At 34.2% G+C, this 21,399-nt stretch overlaps 1 protein-coding gene across 7 annotated transcripts in view; it reads left to right on the top strand.

Moving 5' to 3' along the window:
• The window catches only part of LOC144972794 (cholesterol transporter ABCA5-like), a 151,631-nt gene that overhangs the window by 41,839 nt on the left and 88,393 nt on the right, over positions 1–21,399 (top strand). For 2 of the 7 annotated variants that reach the window (XR_013645428.1, XM_078914444.1), the window contains exons 1-7: positions 740–826; positions 2,234–2,368; positions 6,791–6,961; positions 8,977–9,196; positions 10,752–10,864; positions 14,470–14,699; positions 18,176–18,527. Coding sequence is in view for 6 of the 7 variants with exons in the window: in XM_078914444.1 (XP_078770570.1) it covers positions 2,285–2,368; positions 6,791–6,961; positions 8,977–9,196; positions 10,752–10,864; positions 14,470–14,699; positions 18,176–18,527 (1,170 nt within the window). In the remaining variant the exon portion in view is untranslated. Of the gene's footprint in view, positions 1–548; positions 827–1,125; positions 1,196–2,233; positions 2,369–6,790; positions 6,962–8,976; positions 9,197–10,751; positions 10,865–14,469; positions 14,700–18,175; positions 18,528–21,399 lie in introns of those variants that run through there. The other 5 variants (XM_078914442.1, XM_078914439.1, XM_078914441.1 and 2 more) reach the window with 5 other exon arrangements.

The raw sequence follows: 21,399 nt of genomic DNA, 5'->3' as shown, positions 1-21,399 counted from the left end.
GATTTATTTAGGTTTCGTTTGAACCACGACAGCAAACCAATAGAGCAGTAAAACTAGGTGCCCCAAACGTAAACAATAACAAGTTGCTAGTGATTTTCGTTAGGGACCGGAATAATTTACGCACAATATAGGTCTCCCAATGTTGTAGTTTGAGTTGTAGGCAATACACTTTCAGTATTGAAAATATGTTTACATAAAATCTAACAGTTGAAGAAATAATAATATAAGGCTAAATTATTCTGAAAACCAGGCTCCGAATAATTCTCGTCTTCTTCACACCAGCGCAATAATTTGCTTTGGTCTAAAAATAGATAGACTGTAACTTTTGATAAATTTTACCTTTTGTTCCATAAAATATCCATATCTAGACATTATTTGATGCATGATCGAGTATTTAGGAATATGTGTTTCTTTTGCCACCTAACAGCCAAATTTTAAAGGTTATTTTTTTCTATGATTTACATTGGAACGTGAGCTGTCAAGACAGGAACATGTGGTTTGCCATGTGCTTCTCGACCTTTGTTTACATTTGGGGCACCAACTTTACTGTTCTATCTGAGCGGCACTTAGTTCGAAAGACTGATTTAAAAGACTCGGTATTGCAAGGCCCTTATTACTTTTAATACGCCCTGCCTTCAACTTCACACCCAAAAAAAAAAAAATAAGTTATTGCTGTGATTTCTTAAATTATGACGCGAACTTCCGCACCAGTGCAAAACGCCAATATAACCCCAATAGACTAACAGTTTGACTATGTTTACAAACAATAGTTAGAGAGTGGCCCCAATGTAGAATGGAATACACCAACCACATGGGTTTTGCTGAGGTATGTGTTGTAGGGCTGATTAAACTTAATGGGGATGATTTTGTGATTTTTATTAAATTCCCATGTGCTCGAGGTCATTTGTCACATTGCAAAGTGTACTCAAAAACACGCACGGAGTGAAAAGTGTTCTTGAGGAATACCCACCATCACATCATCTATAGACGTTGAATGAAATACCCACCATCACAATTAGAATTTTTTTTTATCAACATGACTCATAGGTATGTTTACAAATTTCATCAACAAAGCAGCCTGCTTACAATTGTTGAAAAATGCCAAATAGTTGTACAGCAACAAATCATGTGATCGATGACTGGGTTTGACGAAAACCTGATATCTCTGAATTTCGGTTTGAGTCGACCTCAACGGGTAAGATTGGCCGGTATTTTTTAACGAACTAAAGTTCTGAAAAATCAAAATGTTTCTTAGAAAGTTGAAAGATGCTAGATAGTTTTTGAAAAAGAGGTATCTAGGTTTTAAAAAAATATTTCTCTTTTACGTGAATGCATGCTCAAGGCGAATTGGACTTTCAGCGAGGTTGGCACGCCAAAGGCGCGCCTCTCTATCTAATAGATAGACGTCTAGATATATTACATAAGTAGATATCTATAAACAATCGATTACAGTTAGATATAGAATACAATCTAGAATTTTAGGGAAAAGGTGTAGAGATCGGCATTTTGAGGCACGCACGTTTATTATATCTAGAGAGACTTGCCTCAAAAAGTCGACCCTTCAAAGAAAAAAATAAATAAAAAGGAACTGACTGATTATCTCGGCACTCGTAAATTTTTTTTGTCATAATATACCTGTTACCGGGGGTAAGTGGTCTTTCTTTAAGGTTAGGACTAGCCTCTATATCCCTACCTCATTAACGTTTTGATTGCTCGCCGGGAACAAAGAACACTTAACATGTAGAACAAGACATACAGTCACACAACATGTTGATCGTGTTTTTGAGCTAAGACATTTTATTCATATCTTTTTCTGTTTTGTTTTGTTAATGATGATGATGATGAAGATCGCCCTCCTTCTCCTCCTCCTCATCATCATCATTATTATTATTATTATTATTATTATTATTATTATTATTATTATTATTATTATTATTATTATCAGAAGTAGTAGTAGTAGTAGTAATAGTATTATTATTATTATTATTATTATTATTATTATTATTATTATTATTATTATTATTATTATTATTATTGTTGTTGTATATCCAGTATGAAAATAACAGCTTGCTGCCATTTTTATTGGAAGTTTATTTATCTCCAAGGTACTTTCCATTAAGTCAAAATTCGACCGAGCTACATATGTGCCAAAGATAAAGTTATATTGTTGTCACGTTAGATGCATTCATTTAATTAACAGGATACTTACTAACTTCTGTTAATTGTATTGCAGGCTCAAAATGAATAAAGTATAGCCACAAACACCTCACAAGGAATTGACACTATGGCTAAGTTTTTCCAGGAATTGAAGGCATTGGTGTGGAGAAATATTCTACTCAAGAAAAGAAAACGGGGCGAATTGTTTCAAGTATGCTATTAATAATAATAATTCAACATACAGGACGAATAGTAACATTGCATTAATGATGTGATAATTTGTATATAATATGTCAATATTCATGAAATAAGTTCTTAATAGGTAATTATTGAGATAAAATAATCTGTTGATTGACTTTAAGTTTAAGGTGTTCTTAAAAGATATTGTAACTCATTATATGGTAAATCGCCTTTTATGTGTGACTAAGTCTGTCTTGTACACATTTGTCAAACAAACACACACACACACACACACACACACACACAAACACACACTCACACAGATTAACTGGTAATAATAATTTTTTAAAAATATATTAATAATGATAATAATAATAATAATAATAATAATAATAATAATAATAATAATAATAATAATAATAATAATGATAATAGTGATGATGATGATGATGATGATGATGATGATGATGATGATGATGATGATGATGATGATGATGATGATGATGATGAGGAAGAGGAGGAGGAGGAGGATGATGATGATAATAATAATGATAAAAATATAACTACTACTACTACTACTACTACTACTACTACTACTACTACTACTACTACTACTACTACTACTACTACTAGTAATAATAATAATAATAATAATAATAATAATAATAATAATAGTAATAATAATAATGATCCTAATAATAATTATTGGTGCCTATACAGTCGACTCTGCTTAATCGCACACCCACAGGAGTTCAGGTTAGTGTGTCGATTAAGTGGAGTATGCGATTAATCCGAGGAAAAGTTTAAAATATCTAAGCACCAGCTTTCATGTGCCATTCATATAGGACCGTCACTTCTGAGTTTTCTATGGGTTTGGGACCTTCAGCATTCTAGGCATGAACTCATTAGAATGTTTATTTATTTATTTATTTAATTATATTTATTTATTGCATTTATTTATTATTTATTATTTATTCATTTATTTACTTATTTATTTATTTATTTATTTATTTATTTGGGTTGAGTTTTTTTATTTTTCTTCTCCTTTTTTTCTCTATCTTAAATCCTTTCTTTTTCATGTTTTATCAACAATAAACTGTGACATTATTGTTTGGTAGAACAGTAATCGCGGAGGGGCTTGCTTTCTATTCTGTGCAAGCTGTTTATAAACCTTTGTCTCCGATCTCGCCAATGTAGATCATCTATCTTGGATGAAGTGACATAATTTGTCTGTTTCAGTCTTTGTCAGGGGTTGTGTTTCAGATTTCGATAACTAATCCTCATCTTCATTATCTAGGCATTGTCTTTTGTGTGGCTGAACGGATTCCAGTGATTCCTGAGATGTCAGTTCACCGCTGATTGGCATTTTGTTGTCCATTTTTATGAATTGATCGAATGCATTGGCATTAAGTTGTGTGGAACGGGAACAGCATTGTTGATTTCATATGGCTGTTGGTTGTCACTCCAATGAAGATGTGTAGCGATTAAGCGGAGATGGTGTGCGATTAAGCAGAGCGATTATATAGAAATAATTCCGTTTTTCGGGAATGTGTAGCATATAAGCGAAGTGTGTGATTATTCAATGTGCGATTAACGGGATCTGAACTGTATTAGCAATAGATTACTATTGTTACTAGTAATGGTGATGATAATGATGATGATGATGATAATGATAATAGTAATAATAATAGTAAGAATGATGATGATTATAATAATGGTAATAATAATAATAATAATAATAATAATAATAATAATAATAATGATGATGATGGTAGTGGTGGTGATAATAATAAAAATAATAACACGAGTAATAACAATAATAATAATAATGATAATATAATAATAATAATAATAATAATAATAATAATAATAATAATAATAATAATAATAATAATAGTAATAATAATAATCATGATAATAATCATAAGAAGAAGAAGAAGAAGAATACTACTACTACTACTACTACTACTACTACTACTACTACTTACTACTACTACTACTACGACTACAACAACTTCTACTAACTACTACTACTACTACTACTACTACTACTATACTACTACTACTACTACTACTACTGCTACTACTATTACTCCTAATAATAATAATAATAATAATAATAATAATAATAATAATAATAATAATAATAATAATAATAATAATGATAATAATAATAATAATAATAATAATAATAATAATAATAATAATAATAATAATATAATAATAATAATAATAATAATAATAATCTTATTGACAGCAATTAATAATAAGGATAATCTATTCTTTAAAAAAAAGGTTGGGGTTTAACATTGTTCGGTACTGGCTTTAAATTTTGTCAACGAGAACAGAATGCATCCTGTGAGATAATATAGAAACTGTGTCTACGTTAGCTAGGACATTATGATCTACCATTTGGCATTGTTAATATCTGGCATTACACACAGACTTTATTACCGGAGCGATTTTGATAATTGATTGCTCAAAGATTCATCTTGGTCTATGTTATTTCCACAATACAGTTGTATAATAATTAAAATAGACAATAGCCTTTAATTCCCCACAAATATTGCAGGTTCTCCACTAATACTAATAATAGTAATGATAATAATGATAATAATAATAATAATAATAATAATAATAATAATAATAATAATAATAATAATGATAATAATAATAATAATAATGATACAGTTGACTCGGCTTAATCGCATACCCTCAGGATTTCTGGTTAGTGTGTCGATTAAGTGGAATGTGCAACGAAGCGGAGAAGCTAAAAATAACATCTAAGCACCAACTTTCATGTGCCATTAATGTAGGACCATCACTTCTGAATTTTCTATGGGCTTGGAATCGTCATGTTCTAGACATGACCTCATTAGAATGTTTTTTATGTATTTATTTATTTATTTATTTATTTGGGTTGGGTTTTTTTTCTTCTTTTTTGTTTCTTTTAAAAATAATCTTTTCTTTTTCATGTTATATCGACATTATTATTAGTTAGAACAGTAATTGCGAAGCATTGATTGTTTTCTATTCTGTGCAAGCAGTTTATAAACCCTTGTCTCCAATCTCGCCAATGTATATCATCTGTCAAGCGTTCTTCTTGGATGAAGTGGTGTAGGTTGTCTACCATGTAAGTTTTTCAGTGTTTGTCAGGGGTCGTGTGACATATTCCGATGACTCATCCTAATCTTCATTATCTAGGCATTGTCTTTTTTGTGGCTGAACAGAGTTCAGTGTTTCCTGAGATGTCAGTTCACTGTTGATGGGTATAATGTTGTCCAATGTTACAAATTGATTGAATGCTTTGGCCGAAAAGTTGCATGGAACGAGAACAGCATCGTTGATTTCATATGACTGTTGGTTGTCACTCCCATCAAGGTGTTGCGATTAAACGGAGAGATTGTATAGGAAAAATTCTGTTTTTCGGGAATGTTTAGCATATAAACGGAGTGTTTGATTAACCGATGTGCTATTAAGCGGAGTGAACTGTAATAATAATGATGATGATGATAATAATAAAAATAAATATTACAATCATAATAATGATGATGATTATGATGATAATGATGATGATAATAATAATAATAATAAATAATAATAATAAGTTGGAGAGATGACAGCTTTCTCAGTAGAATAATCACTGAATATAAAATCTGAGTTCATCACATGAACCCGAGTTGAATAGACAATCAATGGAATAACAACATCCGTCTTCCCCCAAGACCAAAAACTTCAAAACTGAGGGATCAGCAGGAAAACTTATGCTAACAATGTATTGGGAAATATGAGGTGTCATCCTTGTTGATTTCCTGGCACAGGGAGCCACTGTCAACTCTGAATGGTGCATATAGACTCTGAAGCAACTGAAAGCAAGAATTTGTCTTGCTGGATATAGAACAAGTACTGTTTATTCATGGCAATGCCCGTCCAAACACAAGTGCAAGGACAAACAGAGGTAATCGCTTTGGATGGAAAATGGTCTCTCTCTCTCTCCTTATTTACCGGATTTGATACCTTTGGATTTTCATCTTTTTGGTCCATTGAAGGAGGCATTGTGGGAACATTGCTTTGAAGATGATGAAGAAGCCAATACAGGAGTGAAAAATTGGCTCAAAGTTTAGTCAACTCAGTTTTATGAGGACGGGATACATGCCCTTATAAAAAGGCAGCTGTGGCTATCGAGAGAGGCATAGACTATGTTGAGAAGTAGCACTCTAATCGGCTAATGCCAAGCTTTAATTTGAGGTATTATGCATTGTATTGATTCAATTTGTTTTAAAGTAATAAGTCGAGTCCCATACTTTTTGACTCAGCCTTCTATAATACTGAATACATATTATTCTTTAATAGATACACTCCATCTCCCAACCCAACCCCAACCCCCCCCCTCTTCCCCCCCCCCCCCCCCCCCCCCATCCCTTTCTTAAAACAATATGCCATTTCATCTCAGGATTTGTTTGTTCCTGTTTACCTTATTGTCATCATTGCCTTTGTAAAGAAAGTCATTATACAGGAAACCATTCCCAGCCGCACATTTCCAGCACATGACATCAACTCCACCATTTTTGGTCAGCCTTTCAGTGCTCATACAATGATCTATGCTGTTCCAAATACAACAAAGGTAAATAAGATATACAACCAAGATGCTCAACTGGAATAGTGCCATCATGTTCCAATTAGCTGTATTTCACAAGCGCATACTAGCCGGAGAATTAAACCTAGCCCATTCTCATGTGTGCAATTTTTTGTCACTCATCAATATACACTTCTGCAGATTTGTTGAGGTACAGAAATTCTAAACAATTAAGGTATGTGCACAAGGAAAGAAATCTGAAATTTGAGATAACATACGTGGTAAAGATAGTACCAAGAGAGCAGTATAGTAACATTAAATTCTAAAATAACATGTCTTCGATCTCCAATATTGAAATTCAATCAATGATCAGATATATCATCATATATTTCTATTCTCCTTTTTTATTTCAAAAAGTGTTTTGATAAATTTATTTCATTAGGTGTTTTGAAAAAAATGTTTTGCCATGCGTGATAGGCACGAAGAGTCACTGGTAAAAAAAGTATGTTATTACTGTAATGAGAATAATTTTATACTTCAATTGGCTTGCATTTTATAAGGAAAATACTTTGTATTTTACCATTTAAAAAAAAATAGGTCAAACTGTGGGATGGATTTATTAAAAGCAAACAACTCATTGCATTACTGCAGGCACAACCTACCATTCATCATTTTATTTGTGAATGATGATGAATTATATTTTTAACATTTTTTGTCGACATGTACTTATTTACAAGTCTTAAAACCAAATTTGTTACTGTCTCATTGTTGTAAGGGAAATTCTCTCAAACCAACAGAAAATGTTGTCCACAACAACAATGGTAAATCAAATGATAATTGCATGAAATGTCAGACTTGTAAATATGTGCACACAGATGTGGGTTATGAGTGATAGATTCAATGATGCTGAAGTGTGTTATAATGAAAAAAAAACAACTAAATGAATATATGAAAAAGTAAATAGATTGAAAATGAATCAAGTTAATGCATGAATATAAAACAATATGCACACATTAACAAGCTATATTTGTTAAAGAACTTATTCGTTAAAACAGATGGAAAGATTCCATTCTTGTTCCACTTGATAAAGACATTTTTAGGTTGAACAAACAAAATAAACAAATTACTTCTTATCAAATGTTGAATTAGTTCTATCACAGTGCTAATCCTATTAAACTGCAATTTTATTACCGGGTTTGATTGTTTTACTTTGAAGAAACCAAAGCACACTAACAAATAAACAAATAAAAACGTGTGCACCTTGTTTTATTTTGTATAGTATTCCCAAAGTATTGGATAATAAATTGACAATGTTTGTTTAATGATTGCAAAACCTAAACTCTTGTGTTGCTTGCTTTTATATTGCAGTCTTATGTTTCTTAATCCCTGAGTACAATTTCAAGAATTGATTTGTTAGATTAAAAAATTCCCCTACCTATTATCATAACTCCTAGATTAACAACTGTTTGATATAATTTTTAATGAGTAAATAAAATATGATCCTATTTAATGGTATATGAGCATGTTTGGGTCAGAAATAAAACAACTAGCCCTTGCCATCGTCAAAATACAAACTTTCTAATTAATTGTCTTTGTGTTTTTGTGCGGCTATGTATTCTTGTGGTATGACACTTGCTTTCGGATTGGAAGGTGCTGGGTTCGAACTTCGCTCGGCGCATAGTTGAGACCTTGGAAAAGGATCTTTACTCACATTCTCTCACCATACTCGGGTGTAAGATGAGTACTATTAACACTGTTCTCTCTGTCTGAAAAACAAATTATATCTTTGCCTAACAGGCGTCATGTCCCGTTCTTCATGTTATGTGTTGCTGTTGGTCTGGGACCCTTTGTAAAGCGCTTTGAGCATGTTTAGTGGATATCGCACTATAAGCTCAAGTTTAATTGATAATATAATTAATTGCTAAAAGTGGCATCTAATTGAGAAAACTCTCTGAGATCACATGTGTAAAAGGTGATGTCTATTTTTCCTATGGCTTCCTTTAAAAAACGGAGATGAAACTATAATGGTTATAAATAATTTATTTTCTATTATAATTTGACAGTGCAACACATGGATGCAGGAAGTTGTATCTCAACTTAACGGACCACCTCAGTATAAATTGTTTGGTTCAGAGGAAGATGCTGAAAGTGCTTTTAGAATAAATCACAAAACAGTGAAGTTTGGTGTCATTTTCAACAATAGTGGAGATCCTAATGCGTATACTATTCGTGGAAGTTCTGATAAGATTCCAAGTTCAAAGGACATTTTTGACTTTCAAGCAGGTGATATTTTTTTGTAAATAAAATATGTCTGTTTTTTTTTTAATTATTGAAAGTGAGAAAGTTCTCAATATTTACTCCAAAGTTCCTAAAATTATCAACTATCTCTTCCTCCTTGTTTATGATATTCAGTTTTACGTTTATTTTGTTATTTATCGGTAAAATCAAAATCTGTTCTTTAGTTTTTGTGAAGTGGAGCTAATAAACAGAGCACCATTTAATGAATAAATCAATTTGTTCAAAATATTTATTTATGCTATCATCATTATGGTTGATGAGACCTGCAATTGCTGTGTCATCAGCATTTTGATTATTAATCTCACTGGGATGGGTCCAGATGGCTGAAGTGTATCACAGATTTACTAAGTAAAATGAATAATATAGATGATCAGATTGAGAGATTGACAGGCTTTATATGGCCCAGATAAGCCCAGGTTGAGGCAGAGCCGGAAGTAGGAATGACCATCATTGCTAAGGTCACCTTAGCCATGTATTTGTTAACGGCTAGAGACCCAGTATTACAAATATTGTTTTGTAGTTTTAATAACGGGAATCAACCACAAACATCCGTAACTCTCAGTTCAATTTTAAATGAGGTTGTTTTAAATGATTTCAATGTTTAAATAGAATTAATCAGATGAATTACATACATTTTAAATTAGCCGTCATCAGCAGCAACCTCTATAAACAATGTAATGCCCTCAGTGTTTTTTTAAAGAATAAAAAGGTATGAGACGGATATAGCTCTGAGCTTCCGCAACTGAGATTGGAAGGTTGTTTGAGTGATGTGTTGCATCTGGCTTTGTTCAATTTATATCTGTGGCCTCTGGTGTTATTGTCAGCAAACACAAATAATCCCTCCTTGCGTAAATTTATATGCTTCTATCATGTCGCCTCTGATACGCCTATATGCAATACTGGGGATTCTAATCATTTTCAGTCCTTCTTCATAGCCTTTATCTTTTATGCCTGTTATTATCTTTGTTGCTCTGTGGAGCACACCATCTAACAGCTTCTTGTCCTTTATATATTTGGGTGACCGTACTGAGTTGCTAAATTCCAGGTGAGGCTGAACTAAAGTATTAAAAAGCATTCTCATGGACTTCAATTTGAGAAATGTAAAGGACCGTCTAATGAGTCCAAGGATTCTATTGGTCTTATTAACTTGGATCTCAATGCGCTTTGAAAAATGAAGTTCATTGTCAACGTTAACCCCTAGGTCTTTTTCAAGTCATGATAAAGTCGCTGATACAACGGAACGCCAGACCCTTTTTTAGACAAGAATGGGCATGTTCTGGTATATATAGAATTGATCAGTAGGGTTATCTATTATTAAGAGAAATGATTTAATCCATACATTTTATGATTTTGATGTCTTATCTATTTTTAAAAAAATCAACCTAAAACATTATGCATGGCCTTTCCAAATAATTTTTTTTTTTAACAGAAAAATTGACATTTTATGCAACAAAGACCCTTCCTTCAGCGGTTGTCCCAAGTAATTATTTTCTTTTTTAACTAATCAATATCTAATTCTTTTTATAAAATGTTTCAATAGGCACTTGTCGTGAAGACATTATTGCAACTTCATCAAAAAACTGTAGAGTAAACAGTTATTTGACGTCAGGATTTGTTCAGCTTCAGATTGCCATAGAAAACGTTTTGATGGCTGTGAGTATGTGTTTGGTTAAGATAACGATCTAATAGTTTAGAATATTCCAAGCATAGAAACACAACAACAACAAAAAAAAAATTATTTTTTTTACTCCTGTTATTGAAAGCAACCAAACAAGATTCTTGCCTGGTACCTGTCATCAGGGTGTGGTCAGAAAACAGTCAGTGCTCGACTGATTAACTTGCACTTGCTAAATATTTTAATAAGAATTTAAGAATTATGTCCATGATTTTGCTTTATTTATGGATTTATTACATATTAATTACCAGTGCAGAATTGTTTGATTAATACAGTTGAAGCCGGCATTGGGGATGGCGCTTAAAAAACGGACAGCTGCTTTATTGGGACAATTACCTGGGAAATGAATTTTTTTCATTATAAAAAGTCTCTCCTATCCAATTCCCAGGTGCAGAGGATAGTGTATATATTCGTAAAACTTGTGCAATTTTAAACAATAGTTTAACACCTATTTATCGCCTGCCATCTCGGTCCCTTTGTTTACAATTACAATGAACGCCATCTTTGGTTCCGAGACGATGATGGAGAAAGAAACAGTCGAGAGTAGCCGAGCGGACGATAAGAAAGGGAAAGGAGGTGGTGAAGCTGTATTTTGGTTCAAACTTCAGTTACAAAAGTAAAAAGTTCAGCATTGTCTCTTCTTGAAATTGGGCAGTTTCTAAGAGTTTAAATTTGAGGCCGCATTTGTTCCACAGGATTCGTATCTGGTGACAGGGCTGGTGACATTATGGGTTTAACATTGTTGTCCCTCAAGAAGAACTGGGTGGGGTAGGCTTTATGGGGTGGGAATTGTTGAGGGCAAAGATATCGATAAATGTTATTGCCAGGGTGGTTGAAATCAGAATGGCGAGTGGTTGCAAGACTTATTGGATGTATTGTTGAGCATTCAGTCGCCTGTAACCATTTGTTGTAGAGTCCATTGTTAATGATTGTGGGCACGATTCATGCGGTGCTGTATGGTCAGCATCAGCCAAACAGCTGTACTTTGATGCAGACCAGCCTCTAGTTACTAAGCATTAGCAATGGTTGTTTTGAATGGGTCTTTTTTATGCATGTGAAGAATGTCTTCATCAGTGTGGGCAATGGTTTACTCATAGCCATTCTTGCCTTGGAAGATCTTTAACTGACTTACTCTAAAAATATGATTGTGGTCTAAGCAACAGACTGACAATTTTTTAATTCAGAAAAGTGAGTGGAGCAGGCACTTATGTTGGTAACAACAAGATATGAAGTGAGTAGAAAAGTGCCAGAAGACAATAGAGAATAAAAATTTTTTCGCGGCGGTGGTGGGGTTTGAACCTGCGACCTTATTGGTACGACAACTCCGCCTGGCAGGTGAGAGCGTGGCTCTACCGTGTGAGCTATCCACGAACACAAAAATATTCGTTTCAAACCCAAGTCATTTCTAGATCCCTCTCTCACCCACTTCTGAGACGCCGATTCGTTCGCCCCCCACCATCGCGAAGTTATTTTTGACCAGTCAGTTAAGCTTAATAGCCAATATCTCAACACAAACATATAACATAGAAACGATTGAGACATTGAGTATGCTCCGGTGTATGGGGTGAATTTTTTAATTCAGAAAAGTGAGTGAGCAGGCACTTATGTTGGTAACAACAAGATATGAAGTGAGTAGAAAAGTGCCAGAAGACAATAGAGAATAAAAATTTTTTCGCGCGTGGTGGGTTTGAACCTGCGACCTTATTGTACGACAACTCCGCCTGGCAGGTGAGAGCGTGGCTCTACCGTGTGAGCTATCCACGAACACAAAAATATTCGTTTCAAACCCAAGTCATTTCTAGATCCCTTCTCACCCACTTCTGAGACCGCCGATTCGTTCGCCCCCACCATCGCGAAGTTATTTTTGACCAGCAGTTAAGCTTAATAGCCAATATTCTCAACACAAACATATAACATAGAAACGATTGAGACATTGAGTATGCTCCGGTGTATGGGTGAATTTTTAATTCAGAAAAGTGAGTGGAGCAGGCACTTATGTTGGTAACAACAGATATGAAGTGAGTAGAAAAGTGCCAGAAGACAATAGAGAATAAAAATTTTTATTCTCTATTGTCTTCTGGCACTTTTCTACTCACTTCATATCTTGTTGTTACCAACATAATGCCTGCTCCACTCACTTTTCTGAATTAAAAAATTCACCCCATACACCGAGCATACTCAATGTCTCAATCGTTTCTATGTTATATGTTTGTGTTGAGAATATTGGCTATTAAGCTTAACTGCTGGTCAAAAATAACTTCGCGATGGTGGGGGCGAACGAATCGGCGGTCTCAGAAGTGGGTGAGAGAGGGATCTAGAAATGACTTGGGTTTGAAACGAATATTTTTGTGTTCGTGGATAGCTCACACGGTAGAGCCACGCTCTCACCTGCCAGGCGGAGTTGTCGTACCAATAAGGTCGCAGGTTCAAACCCCACCACCGCCGCGAAAAAATTTTTATTCTCTATTGTCTTCTGGCACTTTTCTACTCACTTCATATCTTGTTGTTACCAACATAAGTGCCTGCTCCACTCACTTTTCTGAATTAAAAAATTCACCCCATACACCGGAGCATACTCAATGTCTCAATCGTTTCTATGTTATATGTTTGTGTTGAGAATATTGGCTATTAAGCTTAACTGCTGGTCAAAAATAACTTCGCGATGGTGGGGGGCGAACGAATCGGCGGTCTCAGAAGTGGGTGAGAGAGGGATCTAGAAATGACTTGGGTTTGAAACGAATATTTTTGTGTTCGTGGATAGCTCACACGGTAGAGCCACGCTCTCACCTGCCAGGCGGAGTTGTCGTACCAATAAGGTCGCAGGTTCAAACCCCACCACCGCCGCGAAAAAATTTTTATTCTCTATTGTCTTCTGGCACTTTTCTACTCACTTCATATCAGACTGACAATTGAGATATATTAAAAATATTAGCCACCCAGTTTACAACCTCCAAATGTCGAAGCAACCTTGTCCGTTCTTCACAATTCAGTTTTGGCATGGAAATGTTCTGCGGGTGTTAAAAGATCTTGACATAAAAACTTTAATAGGATTTCTAGATCTTGATGTTACAGTGAGGTAAATATCTAACAAACAACAGAAAGCTGAATTTGTTGTTAACAAATGTGGAGAAATGTGCAACTTATTCGAACCCTAAAGGGAAACTTGCAACAGTGAATGCATTATTGTTTGTTCAGTTCTACATTTGCCAAATAGGGATCATTAACAGATTACTTTCAAACCACCATATTGTGCTTAAAGTGATGTGTATATGATTTTATTTGGTACCGATGTAAGCAGAATTTAATTTTCTTTAACATGATGTATAATTTAATTTCATTCAATGCATATTGCTTGCCATGGAGAGCATATCAAAATTGTAAAGTTACTTTTGAATACTACTGAATATATATTATATATATATATATATATATATATATATATATATATATAATATATATATGTATATAATTTGGGGCAACATGGGTGATTCCTGTTGACATTGTGTTTGATGGATTATCTTCTATATTTCTTCATGGAATGCCTATTTAAGAATTAAAGAATATATATAAATCTCCTTTTCAGAATTTAGGTGTTCCTCTCAATAACATCTCTTCCCGAAACACAAGAGTTCATATGATGGATTTACAAGCGTTTAATCCAGACAGTCCTGTTTTCCGGATCACTTCACCCATCTACTTTACTTTAACTTTTTGTTACCTGGCAAGTTACCTAGTTGTTAATATTGTCTCTGAGAAAGAGAGGAATATCAAGGATGGCATGCTGATGATGGGACTCAACTCCAATGTCTTTTTGTGAGTAAGATTTGAATTCAAATGAAAATTAAAATGTTCAAGAAATCATATTTCATGACTTCACATTTTTGTTCACTCATAGTATCCGTGGGATCTTGGTGAGTGCACACTTGTGGTTGTGTGTGTGTGTGTATGTGTATAAAACGTATACCTCGATAATAAGTACTTGAAGAATTCTTGTGTGTGTGTGTGTATAAAACGTATACCTCGATAATAAGTACTTGAAGAATTCTACACTAGACCCTGTCCAAAATTAATCATTGTCATCATTGTTAATATTATTATTATTATTATTATATTTATCATTATTATTGTTATTATTATTATTATTATTATTATTATTATTATTATTATTATTATTATTATTATTATTATTATTATTATTATTATTATTATTATTATTATCATCATCAACATTATCATCATGATCACCATCATTATTATTTTTATGGACGCACTAAATTTTAAAACATCATTATAACATTTATGTACACACGCACACCCATATATACAAGCACACACACACACACACACACACACACACACACACACACACACACACACACACACACACACACACACACACACACACACACCCTCACATGCACCGAAATGTGCATATGCTTACAGAGATGAAAAATAACTGTTAACATGAATTATTGAATAAAAATCATATCAGAACATTTACCAATAATGGCAGGTGAAGGGATATTTTATTATGTCATGAGAATTCTGATGTAACAAATGTATATCTTACAAATAATAGGAAGTTTTCTTAATCTAGTGAGCTTCTCATAAGATGAGATTTTAATAATAATAATAATAATAATAATAATAATAATAATAATAATAATAATAATAATAATAATAATAATAATAATAATAATAACAATAATAATAATAATAATAATAATAATAATAATGATAATAATGATGATGGTGATGATGATGATGAGGATGATGATAATAATAAAAATAATGATGATGATAATAATAAAAATTATCATCATCATCATCATCATCATCATCATCATCATCATCATCATCATCATCATCATCAATATCATCATCATCATCATCATCATCATCATCATCATCACCAAAATCATCATCTTCATGTTTATTATTATTATTATTATTATTATTATTATTATTATTATTATTATTATTATCCTTATTATTATTATTATTATCATTATTGTTAATAATATTATTATTATTATTGTTATTATTATTATTATTATTATTATTATTATTATTATTTTTATTATTATTACAGTAGACTCCGCATAATCTCACCCTCCGGAAGTTCGGTTTAGTGTGTCGATTAAGCGGAGTGTGCGATTAAGCGGAGAAGCTAATAATGGTATCTAAGCCTCAGCTTTCATATGCCATTCATTTAGGACCTTCCCCTTTTATGTTTTCCACGGGTTTGGGACCGTCATGTTCAAGACATGGCCTCATTAGAATTAGAATGTTTGTTTAAAAATTTTTAGAGGGGAGGGGGAACATTATTGTTTGTTAGAACAGTAATTGTGAAGCGTTGATTGAATTCTATTCTGTGCAAACTGTATATAAACCCTTGTCTCCAATCCCGCCAATGTAGATCAACTGTCAAGCGTTCTTCTTGGATTTAGGGGCGTAGTTGTCCACCATGTCAGGTTTTTCAGTGTTTGTCAGGGATGGTTTGTCACATTCCGATGACTCATCTTCATCTTCATTATCCAGGCGTCGTCTTTTGTGTGGCTGACTGAGTTCAGTAGCTCCTGAGATGTCAGTTCACCGCTGATGGATATATTGATGTCAATTGTAACGAATTGGTCGAATGATTCAGCCGAAAAGTTGTGTGGAACGGGAGCAACATCGTTGATTTTATATGGATGTTGGTTGTCACTCCAACCGAGGTTTAGCAATTAAGCGGAGATGATGTGCAATTAAGCGGATTGATTATATAGAAAAATTCAGTTTTTCGAGAATGTGTAGCATATAAGCAGAGTGTGTGACTTATCGATGTACGATTAAGCGGAGTGAACTGTATTATTATTATTATTATTATTATTATTATTATTATTATTATTTATTATTATTATTATTATTATTATTATTATTATTATTATTATGTGGACAGGGTTGGGGGGTGGGGGGGGGGGGGGGGGGGGGGGAGGAGGGGGGGGTGTGTGGTTAAGGCATTGCATTGTAACCTAGATGTATTGTACAATGATTTAAAACACAATCATCATGGTTGGGGGTCCTGACCTCCCATAGTGGGCAGGGAGGTACATACTGTGTCTTCTATCCCCTCATATCTGTTTTTCAACATGCTTTCTGTCTTTGTCTTGGAATGAGATTACTTGGTTTTGTCCTGGCCCTAGCCGGAGTCCTGGCTGGGAGGGAAACAGTCAAATGCATAGTTATAGTTTTGGGAGATGATATTTTTTTCTTTGTAAATCATCTCTCTGTTATGTATTGTATTATGTTTAGTTTACATATTATTATATTTATATGATTGGTAAACATTTGAGTGTATTCCTCTTAGTTCGGACCAGTGCTTGTGTCTGGATGAGACTTTTAGGTGATCTCAAACTAAGTACTTTGATGGTATGCTCTTGGAATTTACATCTGTTCCCCATTTGAACCAATTCCCCTTTGTCTTGCCTTTTCTTTTGTTCTTTAATTGTAATTCTAGAACTTTTTATTATCCCATTTTCTTCCTGTTTACTGGCGCCGATATGACCTTAATGTGTTGCAAGCGCCGTAAAACCCTTAAAAACATTAAAACAAAACACAATCAGGAGAAAGTTATTTTTTTATTCTTTGAACAAATCCATTTGTAGAACTTTGTATTCCTACACTTTATCCAATCTGAATCATGTTTCTCAATAACTTTAAGAGTGAAACAAATACAGACTAAGAGAAGGATAAACAATCCTTCATTGTCACTGAAGTTCAGATCTAAACGGTCTGATAAAGACATTATGGTTTAATAAGTATGATATCAAAATCCACTCGTGGTGTATTAATTTAGGAAGTTGTTTTTGTAGGGAGACTGTATCTTTAAAGCGGTATAAGATTTTGTTCACCCTGGGATGTACAATATACCCAGTTGAAAAGAACTAGAGTTACTTCAAGTTTTATGAAGGGGTTGTTGTGCGGCACTAGATAGCTAGCTGTGCGGATCTACACAATTGGCTCATTGGCTACTCATGTAGTGGAATATATGAATCTAACAGAATGAAGGTGAAATCATTTAAAGTTGCATTGCAGAAACATGAATTATATCAGTCAAAAATGAGAAAAGTTTAGTTAAGAAGTTTACTTCATTTTAATTGGTGTCTAATGTAATGTAAAAATCTACACATCCGGTTTAAGATCTGTGTATTCAGTGATATATATATATTTCGCCCCCAATTTACAATTGAGATATTTTGTTTGTTTTTATTAAATAATTATTTCATTTATTACAATTTATTAAACAGGCTGTCTTGGTTCTTAATCTATTTGGGAATGGTGATTTTCTCCTCTACAATCATGGTAATCATCCTTGTTGCTGTGTCATTCTTCAGAGAAAGCAATATTTTCCTGCTGTTTATGATGTTTGTCCTGTATGGCATCTCATTCATTGCCCTCGCCTTTATGGTGACACCATTTTTCAACAAAGCAAGAGTTGCCGGTGCAGTAGCGACATCCTCAAGCATCTTTGTTAGCTTGCTGTATCTAATTGTGAGAAATACACGTGATCAAGTTAGTCATGACTCAGATCTCCCAGTTTCAGTCCAGTGGCTCTTGTGTTTGCTCCCTCCACTTGCGTTTGCCACCTGTATAGACAAGGTAAGTCTTTAATACTCAATGTGTATGAACATTGTAAAAAATAATCGAGACACCTCTCTATACCTTAGTAATTTGAGAATATATATATTTTTCAAATTTAATTTTTGTTATCCTTGGTGGATCATTTGATTTTCAAGTCTACCACAGCTTATTTTCACTATTTTTTAATCATGCGTCGTTTTATATATTTATGTTTTGTTAGGTTTCTCTTTTTTTCCCCCTCCCTATCATGGATACTGTGCCAGAAGGGCAAGTATATCAATAGCCAAGCTTATTCTTCATCAGTGTTAACAAAAAAATGCCTTTCAAGTTAACCACCATCTCGTAATTGCATTCTCTTCCGAGGTCAAGGAAGCTAATTAGCAAGTGCTGCAGAGATAGTTTTCGGTTTGTACTTAAAGCACAGACCATTATACATCTCTTGCCATTTCCTGATAATCGTCTCCTGCCTGACATCAGATATGTAAAAAGGGGGACAATGGGGTGTTGCGCTGGATTGATGCCATAACCGGGCCCCACTCTTCGGGTGTTATTGGCAGTGTTTTTGACATTAATTTAGTTCTAAGGAGTATGTCCTCAGAAGTTGCTTGCCATGCCCCAAGAAGATCCCCCTTACTTTCTCAAAAGACTGTTGTATTTATCTATCCTCCGAGCAACACTCTTGAGATGTGACCAATAGCTAAGGCTGTGGTCAAGCGTGATTTTCAGGTGGTTTTATGGGAGTAACCAGTTCTCTACTGTGACTGTCAGAGGTCAAAAATGCTCAACGCTCATTAGATGAAAAGCGGTCTGAAGTGATGATCTTCAGATATCACCAAACAAAGTAAGATTTAAGTTTGGTCATATCTCAACTGAGTATGTCCTTGAGACAGTTCCAGCCCTTGCTTTTATAAGAAAAGACCAAGTCCTCCATGCATCCCAACCTCAGGTAGACAGTGTTTATGATGATGCTAATATATACATTAAACAACATTAGTTCTCAGACAGATTCCATGAGGGACAGATTCCCTACCTTCCTGACTTGGCTCATTGAATATCTTACAGCAATGTGGAATGTCTTTCCCTAAGTATAGTGAGAAAAACTTTAAAGTCGTTTTGCACCATATGATCATCACAATTTCCAGCTTTATCCCATTGTACCCGACTATACTATTGGCTTCTAATAGGTCTATCAATGTGGTCTTCATACTTAGCTTCCATTTGAAAAATGTCTCAATATGCAAAGTAAGGGCAATGGCTTCTTCAATTGTGTATCTTCAGTCCCTGATGGCAGATTGCTACATTGGGAGTAATACGTCTACTCCTCTGAATCAAATAGCCAGCACCCTTTATAATTTTTTTGCTCACCCCCTGAGGCTTGTTTGCACCTCCTACCCCTTCTATTAAATTATTTCAGCTCACGAAATATGCCAGTGAAAAAATAAACAAAAGGGAAAACAAAACCAAACAAAATTTTAAAAGCCCCCCAAAAAACCTAAAAGTGCTATCAAAGTGCTACCTTTAATAACAGTATATTTGACTTAAAGTGTACCATTTAATACATCAATTCTCACCTCCCCTAAATTAGAAAATGCCCCTCTCCCCCCTTCTATTGAAGTTTGTTTAATATGGGTTGGTTGCTGTCCGTCTTCTTTGCCTGGTTGCCTGGCTTCAGAATGGCAACTACCTCTGGAGGTATGGAAACTGTCCTCATGAAGCAACATTAAACATTTCCTTCACCAAATATGTCCCTGTGTCACCATATCGGGATATAAGCAAATACTTCATGTATTATCATTTTTATGCTACCAATGGTTGCACCCATTTCTTTTGGACAGCGTAAATTTAGTCTAGCTCTTTTTCCTGAGGTTGTGAGTCTTAGTTTCAGACCCTGTTTACTACTCTCCTGTATATTTTTGTGATTGGTGTCTACTCAAATTCAAGTAAGGCCTTCATATCTTACTCGGTCGTGATCATATTCGTTTATCAATTGCCAAGCATGCCGGCTGGAGTGTGTCAGTTCGAGACTTTCAACTCTCTCAATCCACCTCTGTCCTTTTCATCTACTAGAAACTGAAGTAGTCTGTCGACTGAGACCTGGGATTGTGTCTGTGGATACTCTTGGTACATCATTTCCAACTCTTCCGACCATCACTGGTTGCAGTTTTCCTTTTGCTCAGTACAATGGAGTGCTTTAGTAGCAGCTTGGTAAATCTAGTTTTGTTCTCTGGAGTGGTATATAGGAAATGATTTAAGGAGAATGTTTTACATAATTTTATGTTATTGGTGGAAGAAGTGGAATCTTTACTATCATCTACTTTGAAAAAAAAAGCTTTGTGTAATTTTGTTACAAATTCAAAGTAGACTTGGATCTTATCTGTACATTTCTGACCAACAGATAAACGAATAATCATCATAGTTATCCACAGATAAACGGACAATCATCGAATAATCACTGGACAACAGAATAATCTAGTAGTGGAAGCATTGGCTAATAATGATAATAGTACGAGTGAGAGTTGATGACTGTGTATGTGTGTGTTTGTGTGTGTGTGCACGTGTTTGTATGGGTATCAGTTTTGAGGGGGGGTTAGGTTGCTATGCTGTTTAGAAAACAAAAGATTCATTAAGAATCCAACTTGAGATTCTTCAAAATAATTCACATCCATGGAAATGCAGTCGTATAAATTATTATAAATGGTCTAATAAATTCTGCTTTCATGTTTCAAATTACTACAATTGGCAGCTGTAATCATATTTTAACTAGTGCAGTCGGAAGGAACAGGATAACCCCTTTGATGACACCGCCGACTAGACTTCATATTTCCCCACGACTACACCAGATATTGCCAACACTGTCTTGCTCTACATCATATTTCATCACACGACTCAA

This window comes from Berghia stephanieae, chromosome 5, assembly GCF_034508935.2.
Source record: "Berghia stephanieae isolate SIO BIC M18660-M18661 chromosome 5, UCSD_Bste_1.3, whole genome shotgun sequence".
NCBI classification, from domain to species: domain Eukaryota; kingdom Metazoa; phylum Mollusca; class Gastropoda; order Nudibranchia; family Aeolidiidae; genus Berghia; species Berghia stephanieae.
The sequence above is the reverse complement of the archived record's forward strand: the minus strand, read 5'-3'. Positions and strand labels throughout refer to the sequence as shown.